The 20,799-nt window shown below is 44.4% G+C and overlaps 1 protein-coding gene and 1 pseudogene across 1 annotated transcript; both read right to left on the bottom strand.

The window, feature by feature from the left end:
• LOC136578559 (zinc finger protein 850-like) overlaps positions 1-20,799 on the bottom strand; it is a 189,446-nt pseudogene that overhangs the window by 109,905 nt on the left and 58,742 nt on the right.
• Positions 14,746-19,575, bottom strand: LOC136578542 (oocyte zinc finger protein XlCOF22-like). The gene is made up of 4 exons (XM_066578678.1): positions 19,425-19,575; positions 18,749-18,846; positions 18,502-18,610; positions 14,746-17,167 (listed from the first exon to the last, which is right to left on the bottom strand). Exons 1-4 carry the CDS (start codon positions 19,507-19,509, stop codon positions 15,939-15,941), a joined length of 1,521 nt encoding a protein of 506 aa, XP_066434775.1. The 5' UTR covers positions 19,510-19,575; the 3' UTR covers positions 14,746-15,938.

Genomic DNA, 20,799 nt, shown 5'->3' with positions numbered 1-20,799 from the left:
GGAGTCAGGGTACTGTTATACTGCAAAGGCAGGATTGAGGCGCTCACCCCGAGGTCTCTTGAGATGGATATAGCCATCATCAGGGCCCAAACTAAAAATCGATCAGTCTCTTAAGACAACCCAGTTCCAGTTTCAACGTACATAACAACACTGGAAAACTGATGCGACGGTGGGTAAGTATCAAAGGCAGTACATGTAATTGGTGCCATGAGACCAAATGTCCTGCGGCCAAGCACCTGAAAATGGTTTCGACAGACATAGGAGGCTGGATCTATGGTGTACCTGTCTCTGGATGGTGGACAACGTAACAGTTAGAGCTGCTGGTGCTTTTCGGATGATCAGACACTCCTCTCTACTGTTTGTCTACTGAGGGCGTCTTGAAACTGGTATCCTTGTATGCCTTCACATATCCAATGGTCCCAACACCTCCTAACAGTCTGGTCAGACGTTCCTCTCTACTGGTGGTCTGTAGGGGGTGTCCTGAGCCCGGTCACCTTGTGTGCCTCCATCCACTGGTCCCAACACCTCCTCTGATCCTCTTGTTCCCGTCCCTCTCCTCCTCCTCCTCTCCAGCCTCTGATCCTCTTGTTCCCTGCCTTCTCCTCCTCCCCTCCAGGCTACACTCCAGGCTCTGCTCCTCTTGTTCCCGTCCCTCTCCTCCTCCTCACCTCCAGACAGCACTCCGGCCTCTCCTCCTCCTCCCCTCCAGACTACACTCCGGCATCTGATCCTCTTGTTAATTGCCCTCTCCTCCTCCCCTCCAGCCTCTGATCCTCTTGTTCCCAGCCCTCTCCTCTTCCTCCTACCCAGACTACACTCCGGCCTCTGATCCTCTTGTTCCCGGCCCTCTCCTCCTCCTCCCCTCCAGACTACACTCTGGGCTCGGATCCTCTTGTTCTCGGCCCTCTCCACCTCCTCCCCTCCAGACTACACTCCGGCCTCTGATCCTCTTGTTCCCCTCCCTCTCCTCCTCCCCCCCTCCAGACTACACTCCAGCCTCTGATCCTCTTGTTCCCGGACCTCTCCTCCTCCTCCCCTCCAGACTGCACTCCAGCCTCTGATCCTCTTGTTCTCGGCCCTCTCCACCTCCTCCCCTCCAGACTACACTCCGGCCTCTGATCCTCTTGTTCCCGGCCCTCTCCTCCTCCTCCCCTCCAGACTACACTCTGGGCTCGGATCCCCTTGTTCTCGGCCCTCTCCACCTCCTCCCCTCCAGACTACACTCCGGCCTCTGATCCTCTTGTTTCCGGCCCTCTCCTCCTCCTCCCCTCCAGACTACACTCCAGCCTCTGATGCTCTTGTTCCCAGCCCTCTCCTCCTCCTCCTGCCACAATACACTCCGGCCTCTGATCCTCTTGTTCCTAGCCCTCTCCTCCCCTCCAGCCTCTGATCCTTTTGTTCCAGGCTCTCTCCTCCTCCTCCCCTCCAGACTACACTCCAGCCTCTGATCCTCTTGTTCCCGGCCCTCTTCTCCTCCTCCCTCCAGACTACACTCCGGGCTCTGATCCTCTTGTTCCCGGCCCTCTTCTCCTCCTCCCTCCAGACTACACTCCGGGCTCTGATCCTCTTGTTCCTGGCCCTCTCCTCCTCCTTCTCCTCCTCCCTCAACAATACACTCTGGCCTCTGATCCTCTTGTTCCCAGCCCTCTCCTCTTCCTCCTCCCTAGACTACACTCCAGCCTCTGATCCTCTTATTCCCAGTCCTCTCCTCTTCCTCCTCCCTAGACTACACTCCGGCCTCTGATCCTCTTGTTCCTAGCCCTCTCCTCCTCCCCTTCAGCCTCTGGTCCTCTTGTTCCCGGCTCTCTCCTCCTCCCTCCAGACTACACTCCAGCCCCTGATCCCCTTGCCCCCGGTCCTCTCCTCCTGGTTACAACGTGCCTATGTACCCGTCTCATTACTCCTATAACATTACTATCAGTATATTGGTTCTATGATACATAACTGACCATATTGGTGGCCGATCTTCTTGTTTTCTACTGGTCACTTGGCCGCTCTTATACAGGACATTATGGATTCCCCTTCCCGATGACTTGGTAAGTACTACAATAAGGCTGAGTGTCCACGGTTGGGACGGAATATTGTGATCTTAATAATAGGTTCATTGCGGAGAATTGCGGCATGTCACGATTTTTAAATGCGAGCGGAACATCGCCAGCGATATTCCGCTCCTGTACATTGGGCTGCGCTTTCCATAGTTATCCTATGGAGAGTGTGTCATGCGTGCTCTGTGTGGATTTATCGCCACGGATCACGCTATGACAAATCACCCGTTGACACTCGGCCTAAAGATGATAGAAATGTAGAAGCGCTCACCTCTCCGGTCAGCAGGTAGAGGATCTCCAAGGTGAAGTCTAATATTCTTCTGGTGATCTCCTTCCTGTCCTCGGCCATTCTTGGTGGGTCATTCAGGAGAAGGAGCGGATTGGAGGAGAAGATGAGAAAACGGGATGAACTGGAGGTTGTAGAACTGCAGGAACCTTTATGAAGAAAGGAGCGTCTGTAAATCCTACAGGGACATCATCATATGTGATATACAGAACCTCACTTATAGAGCAGCCAGGGAAAAGCTTCTCAGAGCCGTCGCCACGTGGACTAGAGGGGATCCCAACACCAACAGTTGTATCCACAGGGACCAGGAGGATCGGCTGACAGGTAATGCTGGAGGTACTGCAGTGTATAAGGGGGCAGCAGATGCACAGCTCACACACCGCTAACCTCTACATGTTACATGTATGACCCCAGCAGACGGTATCACAGCGTCACTACAAGCACAGGAACACGTGATGGAAGCTTACCTTACAGCTGGGAGAATGGCTGATAACAGAGAGAACACCAGGGACTACCAGCAGGACCTGATCTGTGACTGCAAGGACCTTTGATGATGTCATCATCATGTGATCAGTCATGTGAGTGGATTTCAGTTCAAAGGATAAATTGTAGATCTAGGACCTGTAATGATGTCATTATCATGTGATCAGTCACATGAGTGGGTGGAGCTCCACAGTGAAGAGGATATGTGGTGGTTGAAGGACCTGTGATGATCATGTGACATGAGGGGGCGGAGCTCCTATGCATTTTGTATGGAGAGGAAGTGATGGATTCAGTGTTTCTACTTCTAATTAGCCTGAGGAAGAGCCCCGCGTTGGTTCAGAAGCTCGCTGTAACATCATGTATTTTTGTTAGCCATTAAAAGGTCTCATATCTACAGGATGACTTGGTTTCTCTTGCTGGGAACAATCACACTTTACTGGCTAACACCAGATCAAACCTTTTTTCTTTAACCCTTCAGTGACATAACTAATTCTAGCCATAAGCAGTAAATGATTTCCCCTCCTAATAGTAATAATCTATATTCATATAGCGCCTACATATTCCACAGCGCTTTACAAGTTGGAGCGAACATTCACTAAATAAATTATTAAACCAATAGTTTGAACATTAGCGGTGAGGGTCCGGCGCAGAGGAGCTTACAGAACAGAAGGAAATTGGTGACACAACAGGTATAAATGTGTACAATCCGGGGAGAAAGACAAAGATATACTTCTGTACACACAGTCATATCTATTATATAGGGAGTTATACATATATAGAGGTGTGGGAGAAGATCACCAGCCATGTTCGTGTATAAAGAGGGCGGAGGCGTCGGTGTAGTGGCTGGCACAGGGCGGAGGCATCGGTGTAGTGGCTGGCACAGGGCGGAGGCGTCAGTGTAGTGGCTGGCACTGGGCGGAGGCATCGGTGTAGTGGCTGGCACAGGGCGGAGGTGTCAGTGTAGTGGCTGGCACTGGGCAGAGGCATCGGTGTAGTGGCTGGCACAGGGCAGAGGCATCGGTGTAGTGGCTGGCACAGGGCGGAGGCATCGGTGTAGTGGCTGGCACAGGGCGGAGGCATCGGTGTAGTGGCTGGCACAGGGCGGAGGCGTCGGTGTAGTGGCTGGCACAGGGCGGAGGCGTCGGTGTAGTGGCTGGCACAGGGCGGAGGCGTCGGTGTAGTGGCTGGCACTGGGCGGAGGCGTCGGTGTAGTGGCTGGCACAGGGCGGAGACGTCGGTGTAGTGGCTGGCACAGGGCGGAGACGTCGGTGTAGTGGCTGGCACAGGGCGGAGACGTCGGTGTAGTGGCTGGCACAGGGCAGAGGCATCGGTGTAGTGGCTGGCACATGGCGGAGGCGTCGGTGTAGTGGCTGACACAGGGTGAAGCCGTCATTGTAGCAGCTTGACAAAAAGATAAAAGTCTGGCTGCTGCCTTCAGGATGGATTGGAGAGGGGAAGATCTATCAGTAGCGAGTTGCAGTAATCAAGCTGAGAATGGATCAGGGCAACAATAACAGTTTTTGATGTCTCTGCAGTGAGATGAGGGCAGACTCAGGAGGGCACATGAGTGAGCAAGTGACTGAATATGGGGAGTGAAGGAAAGATCGGAGCCTAATATGACGGAAGGAGATGTATTGGATCTACAAATTGAAAACTCTGATACCAAGGGGTTTAAACGTGGTACTTGAGAAAATCTAATTTAATTCCCTTTTTAAATTATGTATATATTTATATATTCCTCTATTCTGGAGAGGGTTTTAAGAATTTTGGTATATTTGATGAAAATAGTGTAGAATTTATTATTATACATTTTATAATATAGGGATGATATAATTATTTATCACTTGTTTAATTTTAGGACATTGAATATGTTTGTTTTTAGGTTATAACTAGGGATGAGCGAGTATACTCGCTAAGGCACTACTCACTCGAGTAATGTGCCTTAGCCGAGTATCTCCCCGCTCGTCCCGAAATATTCGGGTGCCGCCGCGGGGCGGGCAGCTGCTGGGGAAAGCGGGGCGAAACGGAGGGGAGATCTCTCTCTCCCCCTCTCTCCCGCCCGCTCTCCCCTGCTCCCCGCCGCAACTCACCTGTCAGCTGCGGCGGCCCCCGAATCTTTTGAGACGAGCAGGGAGATACTCGGCTAAGGCACATTACTCGGACGAGTAGTGCCTTAGCGAGTATACTCGCTCATCCCTAGTTATAACCATGTAATAATGATATGGATTTTATATTTAATGGATTGATTAGATATAAATGGGTTTTTAAGGGTTAATATATTTATTATGCAAATTTATATAATTAATTTATATATGGTTTATATATCTACACTAATAGAGGGACTATGTAATGACTTAATAATCCATTTTCCCTTATGGGAATAATTTTACTACGGGAAATATTTATGATTTAAAGGGGTTGTCCCGCGAAACAAAGTGGGGTTATACACTTCTGTATGGCCATATTAATGCACTTTGTAATGTACATCGTGCATTAATTATGAGCCATACAGAAGTTATTCACTTACCTGTTCCGTTGCTGGCGTCCTCGTCTCCATGGTGCCGTCTAATTTCAGCGTCTAATCGCCCGATTAGATGCGCTTGCGCAGTCCGGTCTTCTCCCTGGTGAATGGGGCCGCTCGTGCCGGAGAGCTGCTCCTCGTAGCTCCGCCCCATCACGTGCCGATTCCAGCCAATCAGGAGGCTGGAATCGGCAATGGACCGCACAGAAGACCTGCGGTCCACCGAGGGTGAAGATCCCGGCGGCCATCTTCGCAAGGTAAGTAAGAAGTCACCGGAGCGTGGGGATTCAGGTAAGCACTATCCGTTTGTTTTTTTTTAACCCCTGCATCGGGTTTGTCTTGCGCCGAACGGGGGGGGCTATTGAAAAAAAAAAAAAAACGTTTCGGCGCGGGACAACCCCTTTAAGTTTATATGTTTTTTATGCAAGGGTCATTTAATAATAATAATATGAATACGGTTTAGAACTGAGAACAGGATAGATAGTTTATAATCTTGAAAGCCTATGGGAGAATATATGTTTTAGTATTTGTGAGACAGATTGATCCGATCATATGATAGCGTTCGGATAAGGGATCGTAGTATAGGATCTTTTTTATGAATGAGATTGGTGACGTAACCATCATCACGTGATAGGTATGACGTGTCATGCCACATGATTACCGCGTGATTCCAAGATGGCGCCGAGACGCGGCGTCCTCCGTGATCGTGTGTTGTGAGTAAAGACTAATTTCTTTGTACTTATAAAGATGTATGTTTGTATGTTCATGTAATGCTTGAAAAAGACGGCTATGTTCCGTCGAAACGCGTCGCATTATTAAAGTGGAATATTAATATAGATTATTGTCCTGTTCCGGAGCGCGGGGGTATTTTTTCTTATTTGCTATTTTGGATGTCTTTCCACCCCGGGACGTCTCTCCTAGGATTTAGGATCGTGGACCAGGTTTCTTTCTGAGAGTTATCGTGGATTTCAGGTGCCGGTGGCTCCTTTATACAGAGGGGTCACTGTGCACCAGGTGAGTGGACACTCACCATTTACTATATTTATTTTTCTAATTGATACGTGAGGCGCTGAGATTTTGTTCTTCTTTTCAGTAGCGAGTTGCAGTAATCAAGCTGAGAATGGATCAGGGCAACAATAACAGTTTTTGATGTCTCTACAGTGAGATGAGGGCAGACTCAGGAGACCTTTTTGAGCTGGAGGGGACATAATTGAGGAAGTGACTGAATATGGGGAGTGAAGGAAAGATCGGAGCCTAATATGACCCGTAGACAGAGGGCATGAGACTAAGGAGTTATGGCAACTCTTTTTATTAAGTTTTTGAAATAGTACAAATTACAATAACCAAAAACCATAGACATTTCACTGCATATTGAAGGCCAGCATGTGACAATCAGTATCACTTTCTTGTATAGTCATACAATTCTCAATCATTGTATCAAGCCCACTAGGACTAGTACATTGCTTTAGACTATAGAGACTTGTAGGTGGACAGAGTTTATATCATGTCACTGCCATTATTGTCCCATGCTGCCATGAAATATTCATAAACGTAAACCAACTAACCTTCTGGGCACCGCGGTCACTCCACCACTCTCTGCACTCAATATTATACATAAAATATTGGTGTTTTAATTGATAATTTGCCTGTTATTGGTATGAAATTTGTATCCCGACCTCCATTAAGCCCTCTCACTGCACGTTCATTTTCTTCTCCCCTCTCTTAGTCTATTTTTAATCTGCCCAACTGGTTTGCTTCATGTAGTTTAAGGCACCATGAGGTATGGCTTCACACCCTCTTAGATCTCGTGTGGTGAAACATTCTTCAATGAACACACGCCATTCTAAAAAAAAAAACCTGAAGCTCGTGACTCCACTCAATGTTCTAATTCCAGTCTTACCATACACAAAAATTGTTTGAGTTGGTGTGTTAGGTCTGTGAGTGTTGGAGTTAGCGTCTGAAGCCATTGTGTTAATAGGCAAGGTTTGCTTACTATAAGGGCAGAATGGATCAAATGCCTTGATTGTAGTTCAGCAGGGAGAAAATGGAATATAAAGAAATGGGGTGTCAACGGTAGTAAGATTTTTTCGACCTTGTCTATTAATAGTCTTATCTCTGCCCAATATCTTTGAGCTTCGGGACAGCTCCATAAACTATGGAACATGTTTGTTTTTGACTTGTTACATTTAGGGCCGGCCAGCAGTCCGTCGGGTACATTAGGATGTGGTGGGATATCACAACCATATATGGCTCTATGTATGATTTTAAATGGAGTGTCTCTCCATCTTTCATTGGAAACGGCTTTGCGTATTGCTGACCAGCCATCCGTGATTTTCTGTTCAATTTCTGGGTCATTGATTTCTTCTGACCATCTTTTAAATATTGATGAGCCATCAAATGCTGTAATGTTTAACCTCACAACTCGGTATAAACTAGAGAGGGAGTGCTTTCATGAGGAGGAGGTGATTAAGAGGTCTAGCTAGTTAGAGATATGTTCTTTATTTATTTGTCGTAAGTTGGTGGGTATAAACCCTCTCAATTGCGCATAGGAGAGGAAGTGTGTTTGGGAGCTCGAAGGCTTTTCAGGAGTTCTGAGAAAGTTTGTAGTCTGGGCTCCTGGGGATGTAGTATATGTTGGACAATCTCTATACCTGTGGTTTGCTATTGTGTAAATAATTTGCTTTCTCGCCCCTCTTTGAATTCTGAGTGTCTCCATATCTTCATATGCTTTGAAATTTTAAAGGGTAGCCTATATGCCTTCCTCACAATCTTCCAGGTTGCAATTGTGTCTTCAGCCAGAACCGATTGTCTGACCAAAGGTGGAAGATTTGAAAAGCTGGTGTGCAGTAGATCATTTACATCCCATGGAGAGAGAAGGTCTGCCTCCAAGGAGAATTTTGAAAAATAATGAGTTCCCTGGAGCCGGTCCAGGGAGTGTCGGAACAAACTAGCCAGGTTGTAGGTTCTTGCGTTAGGAAATTCAATCCCGCCTCTATCCTTCGGAAGCTCCGTTCCTGCAGTGCTATTCACGGACACTTATTGTTCCATATAAATGAGCAATAAGCTGCGTGGAGCTTCTTAATGTCTCCACACTTCAGAAGTAAAGGGATTACTTGGAGGGGGTATAAGAGTTTACGAAAGCTCATCATTTTAATTAAGTGGCAACGATCAAGGAAAGATGGTGGTAGATTATTCCATTTATGCAGCTCCTTGATGATTTTAAGTGTTAAAGGAGGGAGGGTAGTTAAGTGTGTATATTGATTCTGAGTTTTTCCCTATGTATATTCTCAAATATTTCATTGATGATTTAGCTCAAGTAATGGGAAGTTTGGTATCTATCATGCCCTTCAGTTTTGAATCTGTCCAGGGTGATATATCCAGTAGTTCGAATTTTGATACGTTGATTTTAAATCCTGACTGTTTGCCAAAGAAATCCAAGATAGCGAAAACCTTTGGGAGGTCCCTATCAGGACGGGCCAGGGCCAGCAAAACATTATCAGCAAAAAACATGGATTTGACTGTAGATTTGGCTATTGCCATACCTTCTTTTGTCTTTCCTGCCTTCCTGGATCAGAGGTTCAATGGCTATGTTAAAAAATAACGGGGATAGAGGACATCCCTGTCTGGTGCCTCTTTGAAGTGAGAACCTAGGCAACAGGAACCTTGGGACATAAATGCGAGCCGTCGGTGAAGTATATAAATTCCATATATATGTACAAAAAGTTCCTGCAAATCCCATCCTGCGTAAGACATCCCTGAGCCACCTCCATGAGATATCAAAATTAGAGATGAGCGAGCACCAAAATGCTCGGGTGCTCGTTACTCGAGTCGAACTTTCAGTGATGCTCGAGAGTTCGTTTCGAATAATGAACCCCATTGAAGTCAATGGGCGAGTTGAGCATTTTTGTAGATCGCCGATGCTCGCTAAGGTTTTCATTGGTGAAAATCTGCAAAACCCAAGAAAGTGCTGAAAAAGGACACAGAAACGGATAGGGCAGGCGATGGGCAACATGCTGGGCTGCATTTCAGGTTCCCAGGTCCCACTATTCAGCCACAATAGCGGCAAGAGTGAGACCCCCCCGCACTGTCAGCATAAAGATCGTTCTCCTCTGCCACAGCTGTAACAGCTGTGGCAGAGAAGAACGATGTTAGCCCATTGAATTCAATGGAGCCGGCAATACAGCCGGCTCCATTGAAAGCAATGGGCTGCCGGCGAGCGCGGGATGAATTTTCGGGAAGGGCTTAAAAATATAAATTCATCCAGAAATGTGTAAAAACAAAAAAAATATATATACTCACCCGGTCCCGGCAGACGGAGTTCAGCCGCGGCCGGCGGCAGTTCTCCTGAACTGCTCTGAGTAGTATTCAGCAGCCAGGGATTTAAAATCCCCGCCTGCTGAATGAGCTGCCTCCGATTGGTCACAGCCTCACCAATCAGAGGCAACTCTCACTCACACCCATTCATGAATTCATGAATGGGTGTGAGTGAGTGCTGCCTCTGATTGGCTGAGCGCAGGGACCAATCAGGGGCAGCTCTCAGCTGTCATTCATGAATTCATGAATGGGTGTGAGTGAGAGCTGCCTCTGATTGGTCAGGCTGTGACCAATCAGAGGCAGCTCATTCAGCAGGCGGGGATTTTAAATCCCCGGCTGCTGAATACTACTCAGAGCAGTTCAGGAGAACTGCTGCCGGCCGCGGCTGAACTCCGTCTGGCGGGACCGGGTGAGTATATATATTTTTTTTGTTTTTACACATTTCTGGATGAATTTCAGGGAAGGGCTTATATTTTTAAGCCCTTCCCGAAAATTCATCCCGCGCTCGCCGGCAGCCCATTGCTTTCAATGGAGCCGACTGTATTGCCGGCTCCATTGAATTCAATGGTCAGTGCCTGTTTAATCGAGACGAGTACCACGTGGTGCTCGCCTCTAGTAACGAGCATCTCGAGCACCCTAATACTCGAACGAGCATCAAGCTCGGACGAGTATGCTCGCTCATCTCTAATCAAAATCGTTCTCGTCATCGATAGTTAATATCGCTGGGGATGGGCGCAGCTGGGGACGGAGTTTTATTTCGTCAAGAACCGACAGTATTTTGCGAACATTTACAACTGCTGACCTACCTTTCACAGACCCTGTCTGCAGGGGTGAGATTAGGTGCGGGAGGATAGTAGTGGCCAATCGGTGTCTCATGATTTTAGACAGTATTTTTAATGGTTGTTTATCAGGGATATCGGACGGTATACTAATTGATTAGTGAGGTCTTTGTCAGGTTTGGGGAGCAGTTTAATGTATGCAGTATTCAGCTCAGCGAGGATAGAAATAATTTGTGTGTAACCGTTCTATAGTTTTTCCAGTATTGGGACGATGTGGTTTTTCAGAATTTTAAAGGATTCTCCTGTATAGCTATCAGGGCCTGGAGCTTTATTGGATTTTAAAGTTGTTTATTGCTTCCCCGACTTCTGTTTCTTATATAGGGGAGTTTAGGAATTCTCTTTCCTCCTCTGTTAGTGAAGACATTGAAATATCGGGAGGAAGAAACACTGCAATATCTGAATTTTCAGGATTTTCGAGTAATATTTCCATGATTACGTTGCTAGCCTCCCATCAGTTTTCCAGCTTTGTTGCCAAATTTGAATAGGTGGGCATGTTTGTAGGATTGTTTTAATGTTTCACGCTTTTGTAGCCACGATTCATAGCCTTGCTTGGCCATTTGCCATGTTTGTTTCGGCCGCAGACTTGGGGATGTTTGGAAATCAGTATAAGCAGACCGCAATTGGGAACTACCATATATACTCGAGTATAAGCCTAGTTTTTCAGCACATTTTTTTGTGCTTATACTCAAGTCAGGGAAGGGTTAAAAAAAAAAAACAACAACAAAAAAAAAACTCCATACTCATCTCCCAGCCGGCGTCTGTGTCCCCGTCAGTGGTGCGTCAAGCTGCTTGAATTCCTGTGTTCCCAGCGGCGATGCGGCAAGCTGCTGGAAATCTCCCCGCTGTCATTCCCCGCCGTTCTCTCTGCTCGGCTCCGTCATCCCCCGTCGTCAACGCTGTGATTGGATCGAGCGTCAGCCAATCACAGCCAGCGCTTGATCATTCACAGCCAATTGCAAGCTGCTTTAGAATTTTCCCCGCTGTCATCTCCCTGCTCGCCTTTCAAATCCCCCGCCGTCAGCGCTGTGATTGGATCGAGTGCTGGCTGTGATTGGCTGGCGCTCAATCCAATCACAGCACTTACTTACACAGCACTGACAAAGATGAAAGAGCCGAGCAGAGAGGACGGTGGGGATGACAGCAGGGAGAATTCATGCAGGTTGCCACACAGACACCAGCTAGGAGGTGAGTATGGATTTTTTTTTTTACCCAGTATATACTCGAGTATAGCTCGGCTTATACTCAAGTCAATAAGTTTTCCCAGTTTTTTGTGGCAAAACTTATTGACTCGGCTTATACTCGGGTCGGCTAATACTCGAGTATATACGGTATATTGTTCTATTTTAGTCGCTATGTTTCTTTTCATATTAGCAATGTATGAAATGATTTTACCCCTAAGAACCACCTTCACAGTATTCCATGTCAGTTGGTGATCACCCAGATGTTCGGCATTGTCTGATATGAATTCCAATCACCAGCTTCTTATTAGAATTTGGAAATTTTCATCCTGGGCTAAGTACAAGGGGAACTTCCACAGGAAGTCGGTGCCCCTGGGGAGTTAGTCTCACATACTGAGTATGATTGGGGCATGGTCGGATATGATCAATTCTCCTATGGATAGAAGCTCACTTTTTGAGAGATTCAGTTTTAGATAGATCACGTATGCAGATGTCTGGCAGCACTCAAAGATGGATCCCAAAACAGGGTGAGGTCTAATTATGCAAAGCCACCAAAGAGTGGGATCGTGGACCTTTAATCCCCAAGATCAGTCCACAATAGAAACAGATGGCGGCAGCATCAAAGGTGTAGAGTAAAATCCAAGTTCCTTTATTGCTCCATGTCATTAAAAGGCAAGCCACGCTGATAAAGACTTGTAGTCAAAACGTTGCCTTTTAATGACTTGGAGCAATAAAGGAACTTGGATTTTACTCTACACCTTTGATGCTGCCGCCATCTGTTTCTATTATGGTCAGTTTTAGATAGAGAGACAACATGGTGCTAGAGACAGCGGTCAGATCATCACTGGCGTTTTTTTTTTTTGTAATCACATCATTTTTATTCAAATTAGATTTTTTGAGTTCAACTACCCCTAATTTTTTTCACATTTTATACATGCATAGAACGTATCATTATCCCACCCAAACAATACAATCAATCATAATTGTATTTAAGCAATTCATAATCTCTCCCCTCTTCAAAAAAAAAAATATATATCCAGGCACTTAGAAAAAGAAAAGAAAATCCTACTTTTCTCCACCTTCTCACCTCTTTCCAAATCCCATCAGCTTTTCTAAAATACCTCACTGCAATCAGCACTCAATATGAACTATCCATTATATATATCAGACCATATTCTCCAAATATCCTCAAACCTAGACAAACAGCCTCTTCTTTTCATATCTCGCCCTTTCAAAGGATATACGTAACCTCTCTTATTTTTGCAACAAAATCTCCCGTCGGTGGGGCGGGGGGGGGGGGGGGGCAGACTGCATCAAACAAGCAATAATCCTCTTCCACACCTGATACAATGCTCTCTGTATTCCCAGAAGAGAACGCCCATCAACAAAACCCAATATAAAAGTTCTGGGATTAAGACCAAGATAGATTTTTTAAAATTATCTCTAGTTTCCCATTCCAAAATTCTCGAACAATTTAATCTGACACCCATGTTAAACAACTTTAATGGAGTGCGATAAACTCTATGCGCTAAATACAACTGCGATACTCGTTGACTTACAGATAGAGATATCACTGGAATCACAAGCAACACTGCGGCCCTTTTATCTTCACTAATATGGCCAAAATCTTTTTCCCATTTTTCTTTTACCTTTATTGGGAATTGCTGTAAGTAGTAAGAAAGTATCTGTCTGTATAAATATTACACCCTTTGTACCTACAGAACACCTTCAGCAAAGATACTGACCGGGCCTGAGCAGCAGCATATGTCGTAACTGAAGGAATGGAAAAAATAACTATGGGGAACATCATAAAGACCTCTAAATTATTCAAAACTATAAAAAGACCCCCAGAATGCGTCTGTTCCAAAAAGATTACCCCTCTCTTCTCCCATGGTTAAAAAAACTCTGGCAATTTAGGGTTCCTCCGAAGGGAAGGTGTATATACTAAAAGCATCTAGTTGCAAAATTTGATAACATTTATTCCATAATAGTTAGATATGAACCTTTTTTTCCCCCTTTCATCCCTCTCTCACATACTATTATATGGGCCCTACAGCCTGTCATTTTAGAAACCCTTCTGTCATTCAACCCCACTCCTTCAACGCTTGTAAATGAGACTCCAAAAAAGATGTCAAAGTACTTGGAATTGCCGACCCTCTGCACTGTTTATCCCTTTGAAGAGTCTCCCATTTAATTATACCAATTTTTTTCTTCTAATATGGAGGAGAGTGGTTGCATGGCAGCTGAGCTCCGGAGGCCAACTTAAAAGAACAGCCCATACCTGCTACTCGGCAGAAGATGCGGGTCTTTACAATTGGGTCTGTGCTCCCCCTGCATCCTGGATTGTGCTTGAGGCTGCTTGCTGAGACCTGTGGTGGCCATCCTCAGTGAAGACTAAACGCGATCCGCGCAACCATGCTGTGTCGGCTGGCAACCTTCCATCCAGGGGCTCCATCCCTGTGGCTGAGTGGATCCGGTGCCACTGCTGGTCATGGATACCTGGTCCTCTCCCTGTTGGTGATTTGCCTCTGCTGGGAGCCTGAGGGGGAAGGTTTCTATCTTTCTCCTCACTCCGTGTTGGACACATGGAGAGAGGCAAGAAGGCAGCATCTTTGGGGAGGACATGGAGACCAGGTGCCTAGGAAGCCATCTCCCTGGCAATAGAAGTGAGCCAGCAACAGGTTCTCTGACTAGGATAAGTCACCTGGGAGGACTTCTGGCCAGGATTAAACATTTCTTTTCATTCAAGTAATTGTACTAGAATCATTTATACTATTCTACACGCAGCTAAATTCACAACACACAAATTTCTGAGTTTCAAGAGTAGCCAACATCCCAAAAATGGCGAATGCTTAGAATGTTCTCTGTACCAAACATCTGACTGCATTGTCCACGATGTCAAGGCTATTTCACATTCTCTTCTTTTAACATGCTGCAGAGTCTTATAACATACTTTCACTCATGTAAATAGTAGCTCTCTCACATTTGCCCACATTACAATGCTTTTTATCTCTGTCATGCTGGGCTCTCCTGGAGTTAGAATTAGGAGTAATAAAAACAGCAAAATAATGAGAAAAAGATTGATAAAACAACATTTATTAATTCTCTCTAAAACCACATCAGTGTAAAAAAACAACTCTAGATCAAAATATCCCATCTGCGCCTCAAAGAAATAAATAGAATGGTCTTACCGGTCTCCGATGCAGAATTATACCAAAAAGTATAATAATGGAAAAAGATAGGCCAGTCATGGAGAATTCTTCACGATACAGATTCACGAACCAACATCTGATCCTATAACTCCCTACAGCTGACCCCCTATTCTAACCCCAACACAAGGCCACAGAGCAACCGACTTGAAAAGGGTGACCCTGTCTGGATCCTGACCCTCAAAAAACTAAATGCACCATGTAACTGCCCTGTCTTTACGTATTTTATCCCTTTGTAGCAAAGAACTCATTAGGAGTCATACCATGTTATATAGCTAAATTCACCAGCACTAATATGATTTCCTTCCCACAATTCCAGACTTAGCTACAGATTACTCTAAGACACCATGACTGAAATGCTAGTTGGAATGTATCAAGCATTAATAAATAAGCCTGAAGTGTCGGGCAGTATTTCTGGCAGCATATGTAGACAGGGTGCTTCTCTGCGCCCAGCACACTGATAGTTAAGAGGAAAGGGGGGGACATCTACAGCTGGAACCCTACTTTCAGGTTCCAAAGGCCAGTATATGTCTGGTCACACAACAAACTGGCTTTTTGCACGTCCCAGGAAATGCGCCAGAAACTGGTGAACGTTCTGACAGATGCACCAGAAATATTCCCCCCAAAACTAGGCACATTCTGTAGATGCTCCAAAAAATATGCCAAAAATACAATAATGTCTGAGAACAAAACATACATAGTAGTAGAGGTACGCACCATATGGTAATAAGAAGGAAGGTTCATGGTGACAATTAAGTATCAACACTAACATAAACAAGGGTCAGCTTTTCTTCCTTATATCCTTCACACTTTTCCTGCATGTATCCCGCTCACAGTTGACCTCAGGAAAATAGAACATTTTTGATTTTGACAGAACAAGTCTAATTCCACCTAAAAAAATAAGCCTTTTTGTAGGCCGCTTAATGTCTAAGCAGAACCTGATGGGTTAAAAATCCTTTATGAAGCTCTTATAGCATTTCCCAAATTCCAAAGAAAAATTTGTTTTCTTAATGTAAATTCTCAATTTTCATTTTCCTGTAAAACATTTCCCGCTTATTAAACATTAAAAAGGCTTCTCTCTTGTGTGAATTCTCTCATGTCTACCAAGGTTTGATCTATCTATAAAGCATTTCCCACATACTGAACATGCATGAGGCTTCTCTCCTGTGTGAGTTCTCTTATGTATAACAAGTTTTGATTTTTCTATAAAACTTTTCCCACATTCTGAACATGCATACGGCTTCTCTCCTGTATGAATTCTTTCATGCATAACAAGTCTTGATTTTGCTATAAAACATTTTCCACACTCTGAACATGAAAATGGTTTTTCCCCTGTGTGAATTCTTTCATGTATAACAAGCCTTGATTTTGCTATAAAACATTTCCCACATTCTGAACACGTAAACGGCTTCTTCCCTGTATGAATTCTCTCATGAATAAGAAGATTTGATTTATCTGTAAAGCATTTCCCACATTCTGAACATGAATACGGCTTCTCTCCTGTGTGAGTTCTTTCATGTGTAACAAGTTTTGATTTATCTATAAAGCATTTTCCACATTCTGAACATGAAAATCGCTTCTCTCCTGTATGAATTCTCCCATGTTTAACAAGATCTGATTTAACTACAAACAACCTACCACATTCAGAACATGAATATAACCCGACTCCGGTGTGAATTCTCTCATGTTTAACATAACGTGATTTATTTTTAAAGCGTTTCCCACAGAGTGAACATGCAAATGGCTTCTCCCTTGTGTGAATTCTCTCATGTTTAACAAGATCTGACTTGTTTGTAAAGCGTTTCCCACATTGTGAACATGCAAATGGCTTTTCCCCTGTGTGAATTTTCTCATGTAAAGCAAGATTTGATTTATATCTAAAGCATTTCCCACATTCTAAACATGAATACGGTTTCTCTCCTGTGTGAATTATCTCATGCTTATCAAGATGTGCTTTTTTAATAAAGCACTTCCCACAATTTGAACAAGAATATGGCTTTGATCCTGTGGGACGTCTTTGTGTACAAATACCTGATATTTTTGTACATTGTTCACGACACTCAAACCTTTTCTCCTCTTCCTGACCCGCACTTGTGGTAGCAATCTGTGATTTGCCAGTAGAAGGTTCCTCATGATTAGGGGGATTATATGATAGACCTGTACTGTGAAGTCCTGGATATACAGTAAGGGTAATGAGGTTTCCTCCTGAAGAGTGCTGCGGGATATCTTCATCTTCTACTTTATAACTTACTGATAACATGACGTTTCCCTCCAAGTCTTTACTGGGATTTTCTGTTAGGTTTAAAAATTGATTTTGTAATTTTTTTAAATCCACAAAGTAGACAAATTTCTAATTTAATTTATCAGGCTGGAAATAAACATGCAGTTTTTGATGTAATATTTGGAGTCAAAGCTAGAAATTGATCCATCGGGAAGGAGAAGAAGTCCATAAGTGGATTCAGAAGGAAGAAGAAGTAAAAGTCTTTCCTTTATATTTCCCATTCCTTATGAATCCACTTCTGATTCTGGCTCAACAAGTAGCATCTAAACTTCATGTATGATTCCATACTTGAGGTAGGAAGCCAGCTTCAAAGACGTGAACGGTCTTCCTCAGCAAGCTCACACTGATCCTGTTCCAACAATGGTGCAATTACTGGCAACAAATAAGTTTATCCAACATGCAAGGAGTAGATAAAAGTTTCCAAATTTATTAAAAATCAATTAAAAAAAGTAAATATTGGCAAACTGATGTTCAAGACCATAACTACTGACAAGTTTCAGACACCAATGTCCTTAGGGGTAGCTGAAAGCTACAACTGCTATGACTGAGGACATTAGTGTCAGCATCATGCTCTTCAACATGTTTGGCAGTTTTTACTCTCTTAACTGATTCTTAATAAATTTGGACATTTTTAGCTACTCCTTGCACACTGGGTTAACTTGTTTGTTATATATGATTCCATCCTAACAAAGCTTTGTACTGTATAACACTGAAGGTCCTTTTACACGTGCAGCCAACCAGACAGGATTTTTATGCTGGGTAATAATCAATCATCATCAGCAAACGTAGTATATGACAAATGGCATTACTATTAGCGAATGATAGCCTTCTCTATATTAATGGGCATACAATGACAGCAGTCAATCACTGATAGGACCGCCCCCTGGACTCCCAAGTCCAAAATGAGTAGAAGTTTAAATTAATAACTTGACTCACTCTTAGTGCAGAAAACATTATATCTGAATCTGCTCAGCTACTCCGGCTCTATAACATACTGCTGGCAGATTAGAAACCATGTTCAATGTGACAAGTCCTCTTCATTGCAGGAAGTAGACAGCTTTGTAAATTGTGCAGTGACCCAGGTTGGTATTTGAGTCCTATTGAAGTGAATGCAATACTAGGCCAATCCACTGCATAATGTACAACAGCTAGAAGTGGGACAACTCCTTCCAGGCTGGAAACACACAAGTGGTTTTGGATGTTTATTATGCACAGTATTTCTTAAATATGTATTATAGAATAAATTAAAATTAGATTTTAAGTAATAAAGCTGACAGAATAATCCCAATTATACTAATACTTTAAAAAATAACTGACTTGACTTTCTCCATTCATTATTACATACCTGTGGAAACATCTACTGGTATCTCCTCCTTCACGTCTCTCATACACGGGTGATCGTCCATCATCCGCTCTTCTTCTACCTCCACTTTAATATCAGTCAGATCTTCCCCCTGCTTTATCATATGTAATAATTCAGTACAATACAGCAGGCAGGAGGCCAACCTAACAGACCACCAGAAGAGACCCCCAAAACCTATGACTGCAGGACCCCCATATATAGATCTAGTGTAGGGCTCAGCATTATCTACCTGATGGTCCTCTAGGACATCGGGATCTTCCGCTGGACAGTCATGGGAATACAGAGGACGGGGACATCTCTCCGGGGGATTTCTCCTACTGGCTCCATCTGTGGGGACACAAGCACACAGTGATGACTACATGAGGCCCTGTATATCTATATATCACACACGGCTCTCAGCACCTTCACTTCTACCAAGATAATATAATCAGCTACTCAACAAAATCCCCGGCTCAGAGCTTCTGTCTATACACAAATTTGGCTTTCACTTCTTCGTCAGGAAATCTATCTTCAGCGGGAGGAACAGACTCGAACAATTCTGGATTTAGATTGTCTGGTGCAGAAAACAAACTATCAAATATTTCATTCGGGAAATGTGAATGTCTGTAGATGAACCCGCAGTGACGACCCTCATCTTATATCAGACAGACGGAGAACCTGTAGTAAGGAAACAACTAAAGCTTCATCTCCACCAGGAAACCACTGAGGTGCTGGAGAAAGCTGCAGGCTGAAGGACAGCATTAGGTTTATTGGGAACTCTTTTACTATGAGCCGCTGATGGCATCTTCATAATTGTGACTTAGATACAATCAGAACCATTTTATTGACAATCCGTACTGAAATCTGGAATTTCAAAAGGTTCATTTACTTTTTAACAACTTGCAACTTTATCCAATTCTCCTTACCCTGTGATGTAATTGGCCGGTGATCCCCCTTCATGACCTCCTCGTACAGATCCTGGTGTCCTCCTATATACTCCCACTCCTCCATTGTGAAATAGACAGCCACATCCTGACACCTTATAGGAACCTGACAACACAATATCCAGTCATCACCCAGACCCCTCCTGTTACTATATAATGTCCCCCATCCCCCGCAGCATCACCTCTCCTGTCAGCAGCTCCATCATCTTGTTGGTGAGCTCTAGGATCTTCTGCTCATGTATCGGGGAGGGAGGCTCTGTGATGGGGAAATGACTCCTGCTCCATCCTCCTGACTCCTGGAGATGGATGATGGGAGTCACACCATCCCCCGATGTCTTCTTCACTATTGTGTAATCCTGTGTATGGAGAGACACTGAGAAATATCATTATGATGTACACAATAATAAGAGATACAAGTGACGTCACATTCCTTTAAATCCCCATAATTAAGCCATTGAGAGGTTGCAGAGTCATGTTCCTGAAACCAATGTTTCCACCCTTGCCCCTCTCACCTGATTGTCTCACTCTGGAGGTCTCCTCTGTGTATTCAGGTCACTTTCCTGCAGTGCAGCCCCCTGCCTGATGCTTATCAACCACCATCTTGAAAGTCAGATTTTTTACTTTCAATTTCACATATATCCCATGATGCAGAAGCACAGCATTAGATGAGGCTATACCTTTTTTTGTCTGCTGGGGGGGTCAGTTCAACTATCAATACCTTCTATATTCACCTAAATAAGCTATAGACCATAAGTATACAGTCTGGAGGATGAGCTGTGATCTCCTCTATTATAACTGTGTGACAGGAGCTGTGAGCTCATCATCAGTAACTGTGATAGGAGTGTCTGTGTAGTGACCCAGAAGGGTCTTAAACAAAGAACACATTGAAATCAATGGGCTCTATGATCTGCAGATAGTGCGAAAATATGCTTGTGTGAAGCCGGACTAAAGATAATAGAAATGTAGAAGCGCTCACCTCTCCGGTCAGCAGGTAGAGGATCTCCAAGGTGAAGTCTAATATTCTTCTGCTGATCTCCTTCCTGTCCTCGGCCATCCTTGGTGGGTCATTCAGGAGAGGGGTTAGAGGGGGTCCCAACATGACAGTTATATCCTATTCACAGGAACCAGGAGCTGCGAGGGCCGTCAGGAAGAGCGGCTGACAGGTATTGCTGGAGGTACTGCAGTGTATAAGGGGGCAGCAGCTCACACACCGCTAACCTCCACATGTAACATGTATGACCCCAGCAGACAGTATCACAGCATCACTACACGTGATGGAAGCTTACCTTACAGCTGGGAGAATGGTTGATAACAGAGAGAACACCAGTGACTACCAGCAGGACCTGTGATGACGTCA

Source organism: Eleutherodactylus coqui, chromosome 9 (genome assembly GCF_035609145.1).
Source record: "Eleutherodactylus coqui strain aEleCoq1 chromosome 9, aEleCoq1.hap1, whole genome shotgun sequence".
Classification (NCBI taxonomy): domain Eukaryota; kingdom Metazoa; phylum Chordata; class Amphibia; order Anura; family Eleutherodactylidae; genus Eleutherodactylus; species Eleutherodactylus coqui.
This window is presented reverse-complemented; position numbering and strand designations above follow the sequence as displayed.

What these genes read in the sequence shown, in the direction of transcription:
- LOC136578542 (XM_066578678.1), bottom strand. Translation starts at nt 19,509, where the DNA reads ATGGAGGAGTGGGAGTATATAGGAGGACACCAGGATCTGTACGAGGAG. An exon ending in ATGTCCTAGAGGACCATCAG is followed by an intron (nt 18,611 to 18,748) that starts GTAGATAATGCT and finishes ATGATAAAGCAG; the next exon opens with GGGGAAGATCTGACTGATAT. An exon ending in ACCAGTAGATGTTTCCACAG is followed by an intron (nt 17,168 to 18,501) that starts GTATGTAATAAT and finishes TAAACCTAACAG; the next exon opens with AAAATCCCAGTAAAGACTTG.